Source organism: Vanessa cardui, chromosome 14 (genome assembly GCF_905220365.1).
Source record: "Vanessa cardui chromosome 14, ilVanCard2.1, whole genome shotgun sequence".
Lineage (NCBI taxonomy): Eukaryota > Metazoa > Arthropoda > Insecta > Lepidoptera > Nymphalidae > Vanessa > Vanessa cardui.
In genome coordinates, this window is record NC_061136.1 from 13,918,117 (window position 1) to 13,934,462 (window position 16,346).

The following is a 16,346-nucleotide window of genomic DNA, read 5'->3' on the forward strand; positions in this document are numbered from 1 at the left end:
GAGTTTACACTTCCTGCCCTGTATCTGACATATTAATACTTATTATTTAACTATTATTTCGGCTATTTAGACAAGAAACCTATTAATATTCCTTACAGCGTATATAAACACTTCTTTTGTTTTGTTTTGTTTTTTTTTTTTATTCTTTTTTTTTGTATTTTATTAATTTTATGTTACTTTCTTTTTTGTTTCTGTTTGTGGTGTGCAATAAAGAATTATAAATAAATAAAATATTGTTCATCTGGCTGAACTCTTTGGCAACCTACAATTAGAAAAAAAAATCATTTAAAGTATGCCGAGATAGAGAAGCCATTGGAACACGTGTATCTTAACCAACAGTTGTGAGTTCAAATCTAGGAAAGCACAACTGAATTTTCATGTACTTGTTTTTTGTTTATAGTTAATTTCAAGCAACAAATCATAAGAAAATTAGCATGTATATTCCCCAATCAGCTTTCAAACGTTGTGAAATATGGTCCAGTCGCCCTCATAAAAATAAAAATATATATAACAGTTAAATAAAGTCTCAATAGACAAACAACATCAAACTATGTTTATAATACTAAATCGTACAACAAAGAAAACAGCATAACAATATAAATAATTTTACAACTCGTCCATATAAACGAGAAAGTGCCGTACAAGTTCACTCGAGGTTAATTTCAACAAATAAATCAATAAAATTACTTATTGAATTCGTATTTTATGTATTTATATATTTATTACAGTTATTATTGTTTGTTCTTAACGTAAATATAGACTACGTAACGACTTATTTTTATCGACCGTTAAAATATAAAGTAGTAAGTAATAGATTCAACTTAAAAATTACGATAAAATTGTCTCATGTGACTTAAATTATTATAATTAAACAAAAACACTTAAACATATAAACTTAAGTTATATGTATGTATCTTTATCTCCATATACAATGAGAAATAATCAATTTTTTTAGTTAAAAAAGGTCAAATTAATTTAGTTTTAAAGGGAAAAGGTAATTTAAGAATCTCAGTAATTATTCTTTACAAAAACTTCAATTACGCTTATATATGTTAATTAAATATAATTAACTATTTCAATGTTTTTATCTATGCAATATTTTATGGAATAATTCGTCTTAATCAAATGTTGACTTTCCCCACTGTCAAACTTAAAATAAATGTGTAACAGTACAGGAACAGCCTGTAATTTTCCCACTTCTGGGCTAAGTATCCTCTCCCACTAAGGAGAGGTTACACATATTCCACCACGCTGTTCCAATGTGGGTTGGTGAGAAAACATCAAAGAAGTTAGCAATGTAAGAAAGAAATATATTATGTTTAATTATTTGAATAGAGCATTAACCGCGTCAAATAAATAATATATATTAGTGAGAATCATTCCGCGCAGCACGTGTCTCGGCTTCCTCGTCGGAGTAACTTCGTGAAAGTGAATCTAATACCCGATACAATCTTAGAAACTCGATAAAAATGACTGAAAATCGATACAGATTCAAGACTACCTGACAATCGTGAATCGGAGGTGGGTTCCGCTTAGGCCTTACTATTTGTTTAACACTAACAATTATATCTACACATTGGTATACATTACGCAAATAAAATTTGAATGTTAAAAAAAAAATTAACAATCATACTATTTTTTTAAAAGATTTGAACTTCGAATGACAAAATGAAACCATTTAATATCATTTGATAATTTAATGATTTACTTATTAATTTATATATAATATAAAAATAGCATTTCTACTAACCTGCATTGGAATAGTGGTGGAATAAGTTGCAAACCTTTTCCTCAAAGGGAGAGGAGGCATTAGCCCTGCAGTGGGAAATTTACAGTCTGTTGTTTTAAGATATTATCAGTTGAACAGTTTTCCGAACCGGTGGTGATTTTATGTTTATCCATTAAAAGGTATGTGTAATGCTTTGATCATAAATTATTGAATATTATGACGACCTCCGTGGTCGTGTAGTGTGTACACTGGTTTTCATGGGTACGCTACTCTGAGGTCCCGGTGTCGATGTTGAGAATTCATTAGTTCAATTTTTCTTTACTTCTGATTTTCCATAACACAAGTGCCTTAACTATTTATATCAAGATCAGACTAATGTATGTGATGTTGTCCAATATTTCTTTATATATGTAATATTTATTAAAATAAACTCGTAATCATAGTGCAAAGTGAAAAGAAGCAAATTGAGATATCTATTACGACTGACGTCAAATCTCCATTGTAATCGCGTTATCGTTTAAGCTTTTTTATTTTGTTTCGTACGACTCAAAGCTTTCCTCCGCTAGAGAGGCAAATTTCGTAATAACCGTAATTGAATTATAAAACATGGTTTTAAACGTTTAATATTATTATTTTATTAATACGTGAAAGTATTTTCAATTGGATCGGATTGTGTGTTATTGGTGTCGTATAAAACGCCAGTGAGCTCAGTAGTCTGTTTGAAAGAGCAGTAACAAGTTTAATTCCTATCGTTACTTAATCTATGTATTTATCATCGCAAGCTTAAAAGCGAATAGGTCGTAAGGAACACTTGGTGTAATTGGTGTAGCATTTTTAGTGTAATGGAAACGTAATTCCGGGATTAGTACTCCCCTGAGGCGACGTTACTTTGTGAGATCGGTCTTTTTAAATGATTCGGTTAATAGTTTTCAAGCGATTCAGAACATGTGATAGATGTACCTTACACATTTAAGTTCACTAAGAGTCGATCGTCGAGATGTGATTATGTATACTACAACAATTGATTTAAAATTTTGACAATTGGCATGGATTTTTTTATAAGATGCTGTAACATTAGGCAGATTTTCGCTTATGGCACGAGACCGTTGTCCTAACGACAGTTCAGACAACTTATGTATGTATTTCATTTTAATTTTAACGCTAAGATTTAACAAGTATATCCGAGCGTTGTTTTTTATTCTGCTGATACCAATCAAGTAACAGATGTGATATATTTTATTATTTATCTTAAGGAGTTGCAGTCCGCTTCACAAGACGTCAGAATATTTATACAAGTATACGACTGCAATAGGCTTCCGATCATAATCTGATACCCACAAACGAATCACGAGACGACACAAAAGTCTACACATCCATAAAAGAACAAAACAGATCCATAAAAGAAAAATCGACTATGAATTATGCCTCGGCTAGAATATAATGGAATTAAAGTTATACATGGAAATAGTTCTTTCTGCAGTTTATACTTTAAAGTCTAGGCCATAAATCTTAGACGATTATAGATATTACAAACATGTGATCCATGTGATCATTTTACTTGGTGGTAGAGCTTTGAGCAAGCCCGTCTGGGTAGGTACCACCCACTCATCAGTTATTCTACCGCCAAATAATAGTACTCAGTATTGTTGTGCTCCGGTTTGAAGGGTGAGTGAGCCAGTGTAAGTACAGGCACAAGAGACATAACATCTTAGTTCCCAAGTTGGTGGTACATTGACGATGTAAGGAATAGCTTATATTTGACGGTGACCACTTACCATCAGATGGCCCATATGCTCGTCCGCCAAGCTATACCATAAAAAACCGCTGGACTTAGATCAAATTAATTAAAGTAGTTTAAATCCCAGGACAAAAGCTATTTATTATAGTAGTTTTAGCCGTTAAAGCTTATTAATATTTCTTATCAATATACGAATGTCAGATAAAAACCAACAACCTGTCAAATCCCAATTAGATATTAGATAAACCGTTTCTATAAAAAGGTATATTATTATGATTATAGCGAGCAGTAGCAGATCATTGCTCCCAGCCAGATCGTGACCGCGGCAGGTGTACCTTTGTCGAAACGTAACAATATTAACAAAAAAAAATACAATACACGGCTTAAGGTTTGGCTCAAAAATTAAAAAAAATATATTGTCATATAAAAACCAATTTTATTTCAACAGCTAACATTTGAAGTCAATGATCGTCACTTGTAGGCAGCAAGCCTACATAGATACTGTAATTCAAATTTTTGTTATAATTAATTTATCTTTGGCTATGAGTATGAATTACATAATTTATATCCAGTAGTCGTATGAGTATTTATACGATATGAGTTACAAGTTACCTTTGGGAGATGAAGATTTTTGAGCTCGTTTACCTATACTATATTATAAATGAGCTGAGATGGCCCAGTGATTAGAACGCGTGCATCTTAACCGATCATTGCGGGTTCAAACCCAGGCAAGCACCACTATATATATGTGCGTAATTTGTGTTTATAATTCATCTCGTGCTCGAAGGAAAACATCGAGAGGAAACCTGCGTGTGTCTAATTTCATCGAAATTCTGCCACATGTGCATTCCACAAATCCGCATTGAAGAGCGTGGTGGATATGTTCCAAGACCTCTCTTTAATAGAAGAGGAGGCCTTATCCCAGCAGTGGGAAATTTATAATTACTTTACTTTTACTTTAGTATAAATATGAAAGTAACTCTGTCTGTTTGTCTGTCGCTCCATCACGACCAAATTTGATCAAATTTGATGTAAAATTCGAACTCCGAGGAAGGACATAGGTTACTTTACTGCCTGACATATAACAATCAATCCTCTTAAACGCAAGCGAAGCCGTATGCGACAGTTAGTTTCTTATAATTGCGAATGTTATGTAAGAGGGAATAAGTGAGAGTTTTTTGGAAATGTATCAAATTGAATCTACAAAGTGGCAGACTTCCAAAATGCTGTTCTTGGCTTTTTGACTACTAATGTACATTGGAATGTATTTCAAGAAACCTATTCAATTAACCGTAAGTACTGTCAAAGAATTCGAGTAGATTTTCTTTAGCATTTTTGAGCTGTGATGTACCACTATGGGGAATGTGGATTACACAGATAAGGAATAGAACGAATGTCAGTAGTAACTATTTTTTTATTTTTCTAAAATTTTATGAAAATCATACATAAAAGAATTGTCAAAATCGGCCCAGCCATCTTCGAGTAATTCGGTAACATACATAAAAAATAAAAAAAAAAGGCCCCGACGAATTGAGAACCTCCTCCTTTTTTTGAAGTCGGTTAAAAAGTAGTTTATTGTACACGATGTCCAACTATCATTCAAAACATGCATTTTGTTAGAGATACATATGTTCTGAAAGTGATAGCTTGAGCTTTACTAATAAGATTATTTAAATAATTCATTGAATCCTGCGCTGCGATAGCTCAATAATGATAATCATTCCCTGATTAAAAACATAGTTATACTAGAATATCTCATTTTAAATACGATATAATTGTAACCAAAATAAAAATAAAAACAATTCATGACACCAGGGGTACAGTTACAAAATAAGCCCTATATGTATAACTCATGCCTAATAATTATAATGACAATGTGTAGCTTTCAATACAAGTTTAAGAAATTCAAAGGCTTAGTTATTCAAACAAACAGGCCACAGGCCAACCTATAACGTCTCTTTCGCTCTATTATATTATACATAAGGTTTTTATGGACCATAATGGTAGTTGTAGATGGTGTGTAAAGAAACAAAGTTGTAGTATTAATCTTTTTTAAAATGCTTTATATAACTAAGACAAATTATTTTGTTTGTAATTTTTAATTAAACATTTATCATGCTTATCTATTTCTTTAAATATGAGGGTATATGTCATGTTTTTTTTTTAGAAAAAAATATGTTATAACTAAATTCCTGAATTTCTATGGAAAGCTTGGCTTCTTAACCGATAACAACCGTAATTCGAAACAAAATCATCGCTCCAGGTGCTGTTGTTGAAATAACACAGTTTCACCTCTTTGAAACAATTGATAGTTATCAATTCAGTGTTACTTTATAGCAGAAAACATATTAATGAAATCAAACTCACCTCTCGGACTATAAGCGTGTGATATTACTAAAAACTGTAACACGAACAAAATAAAAACAACACGAAAATAACACTTAAATGCCATATTAACACTGCCACTGGCTTTTAAAATCACAATAAAGAATCTGTGTATAATTCACAATTGATTTTTCAGTAAAAGTATTCGAACGCATTGACGTTTGTGTTTTTTTTTTCTTTTGCGCGCGAAAAGACGCAAGTAACGTCCGCAGTAGCCGCTGTCCGAATTAGAAATGGAAGGAAAAAAGGCGCGCGCGCACCATTGTTATTGACTAACGATAGTGTTTTTACTTTTTTCCGCGGTGTGCCGGCGCCTGTATCCCCACTGGGAAAACGTGCGCGCTTGAGGCGGATGAGGTTGTCAACTGTTGGTCTCAAAACAGCTGTTGCAAACAGTTTCATTTATGTATAAAAAAATAGACAATCATTTCCTTTGTTCCTGTATTTTTTAATTAAAACAAATCTTTATATTAAAAATGTTTACATTTTTGTGGTAATATATTTAGACTATCAACTTATAATGTTAGGTACATTTAGTTTTTTTACAACTTTTTAAAGAGGTACTTTTTCATATCATATTTTAAATTTATAAAACAATTTTTGATTTAATAGAAAACAATATCTGATAGATACAATAAAGTTGAAATGTTCAACACAACTGTCTATAGAGAGTGAAATGATTACGGGCGCGTGCGCAGCTGTAAGGCTGCGGTAGTTACGCTGTATTTAAGTAAACATCAAGTTATAATTTACAGTATTCTGAATTTCTTAATAATTATTTAATTAGTGTTACATTAAAGGTCACAAATGCTACATTTAGATCGGTTTGAGGCTTTAGTTGATTCGTTATTTGGTTTTTAAGGTTCAACTTATTTAAATCCCGAAGACTTACTCAAAATAAAAATATTAGTATGAATTTGAAATAATTGAAATTTAACTTACAATGCGTAGAAGAAGTATATTTTTCTTTTTATTGTTAGCTATATGTATAATTTTTTAATCGCTAATAATAAAAAATAAATACATATGTTATTTGAATCTTGTGTTTCAAAATCGAATTAGATATTTTAAATACATGTATGTTAATATTAATAAATAAAAATTTTAACAAAAAGAAAAACCGACTTCAAACAAAACACTATTTTAAAACAAATGAATATGCACGAAAAAGTAATGGAAATAATTGTGTATTCAACATATTTTTTAGAGTCTTTCTAAGTTAAATGAAATGAAAAATATTAGACTACTTAAAAGTCGATTAACGATTATATCATGTAGTTATAATTATTGTTATATTTGGAGCCGGTGTCAGCCACGGTGCCCTTGCCCCAACAATCAAAAGAAAGAAGCGATACGAGCCCCTTGATTGATCCAGTATATTATTGTGTAAAAGGTAATTTGTAAAAAACATATTTGTCAAAGTATTCTCGTATTGTTTTTTGATAGATATACTGTAGGGTTTTATTGGCTGACACCGACTCCAAATATAACAATAATTATAACTACATGATATAATCGTTAATCGACTTTTAAGTAGTCTAATATTTTTCATTTCATTTAACTTAGAAAGACTCTAAAAAATATGTTGAATACACAATTATTTCCATTACTTTTTCGTGCATATTCATTTGTTTTAAAATAGTGTTTTGTTTGAAGTCGGTTTTTCTTTTTGTTAAAATTTTTATTTATTTTTTGATTTTAAGTGAAGCTGATGTTGACTAACTAATTTTTTTTTAATATAGATAGATTAAGCGTTCCATTTATATGAGTCAGAAACTACTTCGAGGACAATTTCAAAGGAAACTTCTGAATAAAGCAAAAATAGACTTTCGAAAATGCGGATTTAATACATCACGCGGCGTAAACTACAAGGATCCCTCGAAAGAGCTGTAATCGAACTCAGCAAAAAAACTTTGAAAAAGACCAACTATATTTCGTACATCATATGACATCACATCACATACACAAAATTTGATTAAAGATAGTAAGAAATTCTGCCCCATATCGCACCCTAACTGCGAGCCGTATAGGAGTTCCATCACTACATAGTATAAAACAAAGTCGCTTTCTCTGTTCCTATATCTTTAAATCTACGCAACGGATTTTAATACGGTTTCTTTTTAAAAGATAGTGTGATTCAAGGGGAAGGTTTGTGTATATAATACATGAACAATATAGTATAGAAACACTGATAATTTTAGAAGTTTGCGATGTGATGTCGTAAATAAACAAATTCTGTAGTATATTTTGTATCAGTATTGCACCCGTGCGAAGCCGGGGTGGGTAGCTAGTTGATTATAATATTCGACTATGATAATTACATAAACATAACCACATTACGGAAGGTGACTCAAATATCCAAATAACCTATAAATAAAAGATTCGACTGAGTATCGCTAACGTGCTCCTCAGAATTGTTCCGTTCCCTTCCGTTCCGTTACTTTGTCATGGATCCTGTGCTCCGAACCTTACCAAACTTTCACCAAATTACCCGTGAAGTATATATTTTATAATAAAAAAAGAATTATCAAAATTGGTTAACGTGATTTTCAGTTATTCACCTATTTGTCGTGCATATAGATAATGCAAATTTAAGACTTATGTCTTTTTCATATGGACACCATCATCGGAAAAAAATAAAAAAAAAATGGGACCCCACGGGAAGCACTACCTTTCAAACAAAAAAAAAAATTATCAAAATCGGTCCACCCAGTAAAAAGTTATGAGGTAACAAACATAAAAAAAAAAAAAAAAAAAAAAAAAAAAAAATACAGACGAATTGATAACCTCCTCCTTTTGGAAGTCGGTTGAAAATAAATAATAACAATAAAACAGGCGTGTGTAGTGTGTATAAGACGTGAATAAAATGTATGAAAAAGGCGCTTGTATTTCCTGAAATATGGATTATTAGCCGACTTTAAAAATAGGTTATAAACTCGGCCTATTCTCTGCATATGTTCCTTAATCTGCGTATGTTTTACTGTGAAAATTATATATTGAGGTTGGAATACTATATAAAATAAAAAGCAACCAACAATTACTATGTGGAGTGTGTGAATTAATGGTAAAAAAACATGGTATTTCTTACTTGTTTGTATTTGTTTTTAATTAATAATAGTATGATATAGATAATTTTTTCAATTAATTATACTTTATAAATAGTTGCACGTAAATCAGAAAAAAAGTTCGACTGTTTATGGTAAAAATATATTTATTTAAACAGCGGTGTCCCATTTGAACAGCCCGACCAATATATATACATTTAATATGAAACTTGATATATAAAAGTAAAAAACATATTTTTTAATAAAAAACGACGTGTTTGTTTGTGTTTTCTATGTTTTGAAAACTATTTTTAAAATAATCATATGATAACATTTACAACGTTAATAGAAATGTTTTAGACCCTAACGTACCCAAACAATTGCGCGTGTTTATTTAAATAATATTATGTAATAATTTAAATTTAAATAAATTATTAATAATTTAAATAAATAAAGTTTATTTGGCATTATTTATTTTAACATTCATGTTAGCGTTACGTGTAGTTGATATATATTATTACACTATATAAATATGTGTATGTACATTTATAATCATTGGGTAGAGTCTACGTGTATAAAGTAGTTTGATAATATTCGAAGTTATTTTAAGACTTTATTTGGTGGTAGGGCTTTAAGTAAGGCCGTTTGAGTTGGTACTCAGTCTGTTGGTACCAACCATTCATCAGATATTCTGCCGCAAAACAGCAATATAAATATATAGTATTATGTTTTGTATTAGTATGTGTTCCGGTTTGAAGAGTGCCTGAACCAGTGTCATCTTAGGTCCTAGAAGTGGTGAAGATGGCAAAGGGTGGTTACCACCAAGTGGTCTATTTGTAGTTCCACCTAACTATTACATCCTACTAATATTATAAATGCGAAAGTTGCTAAGAATTGATGTATGTGTGTTTGATACAATTTCATGAAAAAACTACTGTACCGATTTGGAAGAAATTTTACAGTAATAAAGACTATACATCAGAATAACACATGCGCTATATTTTATAATTTTTGTAATTTGGTCATAATATAATGCTAGTAAATTATAAACTAGACTTAACTTTTTTAAATCAACGTGATATTCAATCAATCATCCTCTGAACTGTTTTGTTCAACCTTTATATATAAATTGTCCAATAAAGATCCATTTACTCCATCCAGCCCGTTGTTATAGAGAGTGAAATGATTGCGCGTGCGCAACTCCGCCGCATCCGTAACTGGGACGCACTTAAGTAAACACTGTCAAGTTGTCTTGACTAATGTCTAGCTGTCTATTGTAATTTAAGAAATTACGGCGTCTTTCTTTATTTAATCGGAATGAATACTTGAATTGCACTTTACAATTGGTATAGTTTTGTATTCCAAATTAAGTATTAGTGTTTCCCTAACATGAAGTTTATATCACAGACGGAAAGTGTTCCGGAATATCTTTTAAAAGATCAGCGGCTTTATATTGTTATGTTTCCGTTTGAAGGGTGAGTGAGCCAGTCGAACTAAAGGCTTAAGGGACATAATAATATAATCTCCAAGGACTCCAAGGTTGGTACGGAATTGGAAATGTAAGGAATGGTTGTAATGCCTATTCGGTGACCACTTACCACTAAATGCCCATTTGACCGTCCATAATTTTTCATAAAAGTACATAACTTACCATGAGACAAATAATTTGAATATAGAATTTTATTATATGATTAACGTTTCTTGATTAATAAGCAACATTAATAATAATTATATGATGACGTCATTAAATTAACAAGTGAAAGGGTTGGCCTGGAGTAGGGAACCCTCGGAGTGTTTATCCCCTATGGTTTTGATTTACAAACAACGAAACTATATTTGGAAGGGTGAGTGACTTTATTTAATACTAGCTGTACCCGTGACCTTTTACGCGTATGATAAAAAATATTTTAGTCTAAGTTACTCCTTATTATGTAACTGATATAATAAGGATTAACTTAGCTGTCAGTGAAAGTCCCGTCAAAATCGGTTCAGCCGTTCCAGAGATAAGCCGTAACTAACAGACAGACAGACAAAGATTTAAAAAAATGTTATTTTGCTATATGTAGTGTTTACATATACATATGCATTGAGTAAAAAAGGGCTATTTTAATATTACAAACAGACACTCCAATTATATTATATGTATAGATTGAAAGTCTCGAGGGATTATTTGTGTCTGTTATTACAAAATGGCCTCCATGGTAACGTATGGGCAATGTAGTGTATTGTACGGTACTAACATTGATTAAGTAATTAATTTATTATAAAGCCATAATAGCAGTTTTAAGAAAAAGGTAGTCTTTGTTCAGTTAGTTTCAAAACACTTTTTAGTTTTTTTTTATTTCTTTTTCATTTGGAGTCATTTAATTTATTATTATTTTCTGTCTGTCTGTCTGTAATATTGTTTTTCATATTTTTGTTAAGACATATTAGTGTAGGAGTGTAGTGTTTCATTTATATTTGTTATTTAAAAATGTTTAATGTAAACGCCTGTAGTGGTAGATCACATCATACAAGAATATTTGTTTCCTAGTTTTACTTAATAATTTGTAAATATGCCGATGATGTTTTAAATTTTCACTACAAACATAAAGTTAAATTTATAGTTCTTATATTAATTTTTCTCTGACAATAGGCCCATTTTGTAAACTGGTGTATATATATATATATATATATATATATATATATATATATATATATATATATATATATATATATATATATATATACAGGCGATTTTAAAATAAAAAAGCAAGCAAGCAGTTTACAAATATTCCCCTGCTGGATTAAGGTCGCCTCCCCCTATGAAATAATTAATAAAAGTATGCAGCTAATTCCACCACCCTGCACCTACGTCGGTTGTGTAATACACATTTGGCAGATTTTCAATAAAATTACACATGCAGATATCCTTTAAATGTTTTCGTACCACCAAGTATGTGAATGTAGGTGAATAAGGACTAATCAAGCACATTGGAGTTAAGCGGTGTTTGCCTATGCTTAAATCCAATGGCGTAAATAGGGCGACGCAACCGGTGCCCAGGTACAGGGCGTAGACTCTCGGGGGCGAGAATAGACAGACTGGGCAGGACTATTGTTTTTTCGTTTTACTCTTGTTAAGATTCTGCTGAGCCCCTAGTTCTCGATTCCAATACAAACGTACTTACATGCTGGTATCATTAAAAACATACATCGCGCTCATTTTTTTGGCAGCGCACGAGTGTATTTTTGTTTAGTGTTTATCGTTAATGGGCAACGCATTTGTAGTAGTGAACCTGCGTTTAAGTTTTAGTGAGTGAGACAGTAAAATAGGCAAAGGGTCTGCTTAAATAGGGCGCAGTTATAGACAGTCGCTCAGGGCGCAGAAAAGGCTATTTACGTCACTGCTTAAATCAGAAATCATTAATTAAGATGCGTTCAAACGGGACCATCTTGGCTGTGTAATTAGCCACTTGATTATAAATTAAGATATTTCTCTACAACGATATGACTATATTTTATATCTCTCTCAAATTAAATAATAATAATTAATTTGATTTCTTAAATTCATCTTTTAAAAGGATGCAATAGGGGTTAGGCAGATAATCAGACATGAGTATGACCATAAGAAATGAAATTTTGCTAGACGTTCTGTTAAACAGACAGTATCGTGACTATTAGTAACCAATATTATCCGTGGCTGTGGGCAATGCAAAACCAAAAACTCTAACACTTGAGACGATTTCTGACAAAGGCTAAAACTAACTACAATTCTTGTTGTTCTATATAAAAAAAATCTGAATATCAATACAAAAAAAAATACAGACGAATTGATAACCTTCTCCTTTTTGAAGTCGGTCAAAAAGTCATTTTTTTTTCATAAAAATCGCCAGATTTACATACTTTGGCACTTAAGAAATGGATTTAGAATAAGACTAGGTAGTTTATTAATGGGCTATCTCATTGAACATGGCCCCTAAATTATATTTTCGTTAAGATACAACAATTCTACAATGATCTGTATAGATAGGTAGCGTCATCTCTTATGTAAGTAGAAAACTAACTGTACACAGAATCAGCGCCATCTATTAGCCGCGTTCCTAACTTAAACATTTAAATCAATACTTAATTGTGTTATGTTTTCCGGCTTCCACGCTAGGAGCGCTGCATTCAATTGATTCCCTGCGGTGAACTTACGAATTGTTCTATCTCTTTTCATTCATCTATTATACAGTGCGAGTGAAAGAGAAAGGTGATAAATTTAGCCGATACAACTTTGCATGAACCGAACTGTAAACTTGTTATGATGTCAGCCGTCAGTTGTAAACGCAATACCACCGTGGCGCGTTAAGAGTACGTTTATTCAATTAAAAATAACTTAATGTGTGTTTTAAACAAAAGTTATTATTAAAACTTATGTAATTCTAATACGTGTGTGTCATAAACGTTGTTCTTGTGTGTTTTTATGTATAATCGTGTGTAGTGTGATGCTGGTTACGGTTAACGGTATCTGCCTGGTGAAGTTGTCTGAATTTTAAAGCACACTTCGATGTAGGCTGCAACGCGGAAGTCGGATGTGCAACCATGTGTTAATACTGAGTCCTTTTTAACGGTAAGATATATTTATATACCATTATTTTGGTATATTATATACAATCATAAAAAAAAACAACGCTTCTCCACAGTTATTCTAATATAGGAACAGGAATTCTTAAAAAAAATCCCTCGCTATATTAGAGTATGGCATTTCTTAAATTACAGATAAAATTTAATGAGTAATAACTAATCAAAGTAAACGCGTCATTAACTACAGATAATAATTAATATTAACTTAAATATTTTGCATATGTATTGTGTATGCCTTAAAGCTCGACATGCATATATGCGGACCGTGGAACAAGTTTCCTTGATAGTCTGCGTCTGGGCACGCCGTAATCACGGTTTTTATGGGTATTTGCATGAGTTACATGGCTTAGCTTAGCACAATTACATTCAATTATAAATGTATGTTATTCGTATTAGATCATCTATTAAACATTTACGGTTACTAGATGGAACTTAAGTTACAAACTACGAATGTTATGTGAAGTATTTTTAACATTAAAATATATACGTTTCACTGGGCCTTAGTGAACATACGTTTAGGTGTGAATAAACTTTACCAAGAAATCTTTAAGTTATACAGTCGACCGTGTGTGTGTACGTTTGTCAATAATCTAAAATTGGGCGATTACAAACACACACACTATTCCAAATAAGAATCTCATGATCGATTTAAAGTGACAACAAAAAGTGTAAAAGTTAACCAATTAAGTAACTAAGTTAGGTTATTAATGTTTATTCCATATTGTTAAACAAGTAACTTTAATCAAAGCGTTCTCACAAGACAAGGTTAAAAGCTCAAAGACTACCTCTTACTTAGGTATGAACGAACCATTCGTCGTGAAATTAAGTATAATACGCGTCATATAATAAAAGATAAGATAATAATAATAATAAGATATGATGTAAATATATAGGTATTTAGACAATGATGGTCAAGTAATTTCACTCGGTAAAATAGCCCTTCCCGGCATTCTTAAAGTAGAGAAAAGATATAGAGATAGAAAGAGGTAGGGGTGTACATAGCAGAGATAAGTATATAAATATATCACAGTGAAATAATAATATATTTGAAATAAAATTATGTACTGAACTTAATATCTAACATGTTATTATGTATGCATATTTAATGTATTATATATAATTCAAATCGTTTACGGCAACTAAACGAGATCTATAAAAAGAATGCTGATGATAAACTCAGAAAAATCCATCAGATTTTCTGGATTTTCCAATTATTTTCTGAATAGAATAAAGTTCTCAAATCTAGTAATTTTCCAATAAATTCAGTAACGTAGAACATTGTCAAATCGAATCGATCGAATTTATTCAATATTGAATATCGGACGAATCCAACGGCGAGCCTTTCGCACTTTCGAATCTAGCATCAATAGCAAAAACAAAATTGTTCTGCACTCATTGTAGGTACAAAACGAACAATTGCTCTACAATATAAAAACCAGAGCATTGCTGTTTGAAGATGTCTAAGTCGTAACGAATAACTAAGTTATTGAAGCATTATTTATTTATGTAGGTTCCGGAAATAGGCACTTTGGAATCAAATTACAGGACTAATAATTATTATTAAAGTTATTAATTTCCGGATACGAATGTCTTGTTCACGAGTTCAATCCGAAATTGATAACTTTAATAATAAAAATAACCATTTCAATTTAAAATGTAATAATAATTGTTCATTGTGGAAGTAAATCGGTCAGTCAAACAGTACAGGGATTGACTGTCCACTTGCCGATTTTGTTCCGATTTTCCGATTTCCACCCGCATTGGAACAGCGTGGTGGAATATGTTCCGATCCTTCTCCTCAAATGGAATGGAGGCGTTAGCCCAGTAATGGGAAACTTACAGGCTGTTGTTGTTGTTACCGATTTCATAAAAAAAAACGTTGCTAATTAATATTCATACAAGCGACAATCTGAATAAATAGATTTTAAAATAAACATTGGAATTACTATTTATATCTGTATGTTTTAATTCCAAGAGACAACGAAATCAAAAATTTTGGGAGTAAAATATTTACTTACAGTACGACACAAATGTAGCATCGGCAAATTAAATAAAACCGACTACTACCGATTTATACAACCAATAGAAATACAACCAATAGAAATAGCTAACTATCGCGCCATTCGACGCTATTCGTCGCTATAGATTCTCGCGTCAGTTCGACCCGAGAAAGCAAGTGCATGTAAATCGACGTGTCGAATTGACAGTTAGGTCATATGATATTAAAAGTTATTACGTTTGTATAAAGACCATATTCACATAAGAAATAAATATTGATAATTTGGAATAGCGAACTTAATTCGGATGTGATCGGTTTTACGAATTTTGCCGATCCTACATTGTCTCTTCAAGTTGTGTCGTGCTTTACGTGGAATTAATTTTGGCTTCAATGAAACACAAGAGAGTGTATTTCGACCTTGTAAGAAGGTCCGCCTCGCCATTCTCAACTGGTTTGTCACACGCGGAGATCGGAATGAATCACACAAATAACATTTCTCTATCTTATAGAAATTGCACCGTGTAGCGAATATATGTTTACTAATTAGAAAGGGTTATAAATTGCGAGACCTTTTAATAACAAGACTTACCTTTCACAAATAATAAATTATATACATAATCGATCATTATCAATAGTAAATATTTATCCAATAAATGACATCCGATGAACTTTCATATGTAATAATAATAAATTAAGTTGGTTCATCATTATCATTACATAGTATAAAACAAAGTCGCTTACCGCTGTCTGTCCCTATGTATGCTTAGATCTTTAAAATTACGCAACGGATTTTTATGGGTTTTTTTAATGGATAAAGTGACTGGAGAGGAAGGGTATAGTAAAGAA

At 31.5% G+C, this 16,346-nt stretch overlaps 2 protein-coding genes across 3 annotated transcripts in view; one reads left to right on the forward strand and one right to left on the reverse strand.

The window, feature by feature from the left end:
- The window catches only part of LOC124535459 (transmembrane protease serine 13-like), a 28,713-nt gene extending 22,558 nt beyond the window's left edge, over positions 1-6,155 (reverse strand). Inside the window, exon 1 of one of the 2 annotated variants that reach the window (XM_047111685.1) lies at positions 5,835-6,155. In XM_047111685.1, the coding sequence (XP_046967641.1) occupies positions 5,835-5,919 (85 nt within the window). In that variant the 5' untranslated portion in view covers positions 5,920-6,155. The remainder of the gene's footprint in view (positions 1-5,834) is intronic. The other variant, XM_047111684.1, reaches the window with a different exon arrangement.
- Positions 6,156-13,177: 7,022 nt separating this feature from the next.
- LOC124535436 (cadherin-87A) overlaps positions 13,178-16,346 on the forward strand; it is a 68,462-nt gene continuing 65,293 nt past the window's right edge. Inside the window, exon 1 of the mRNA XM_047111649.1 lies at positions 13,178-13,487. The gene's annotated coding sequence lies outside the window, so the exon portion shown is untranslated. The remainder of the gene's footprint in view (positions 13,488-16,346) is intronic.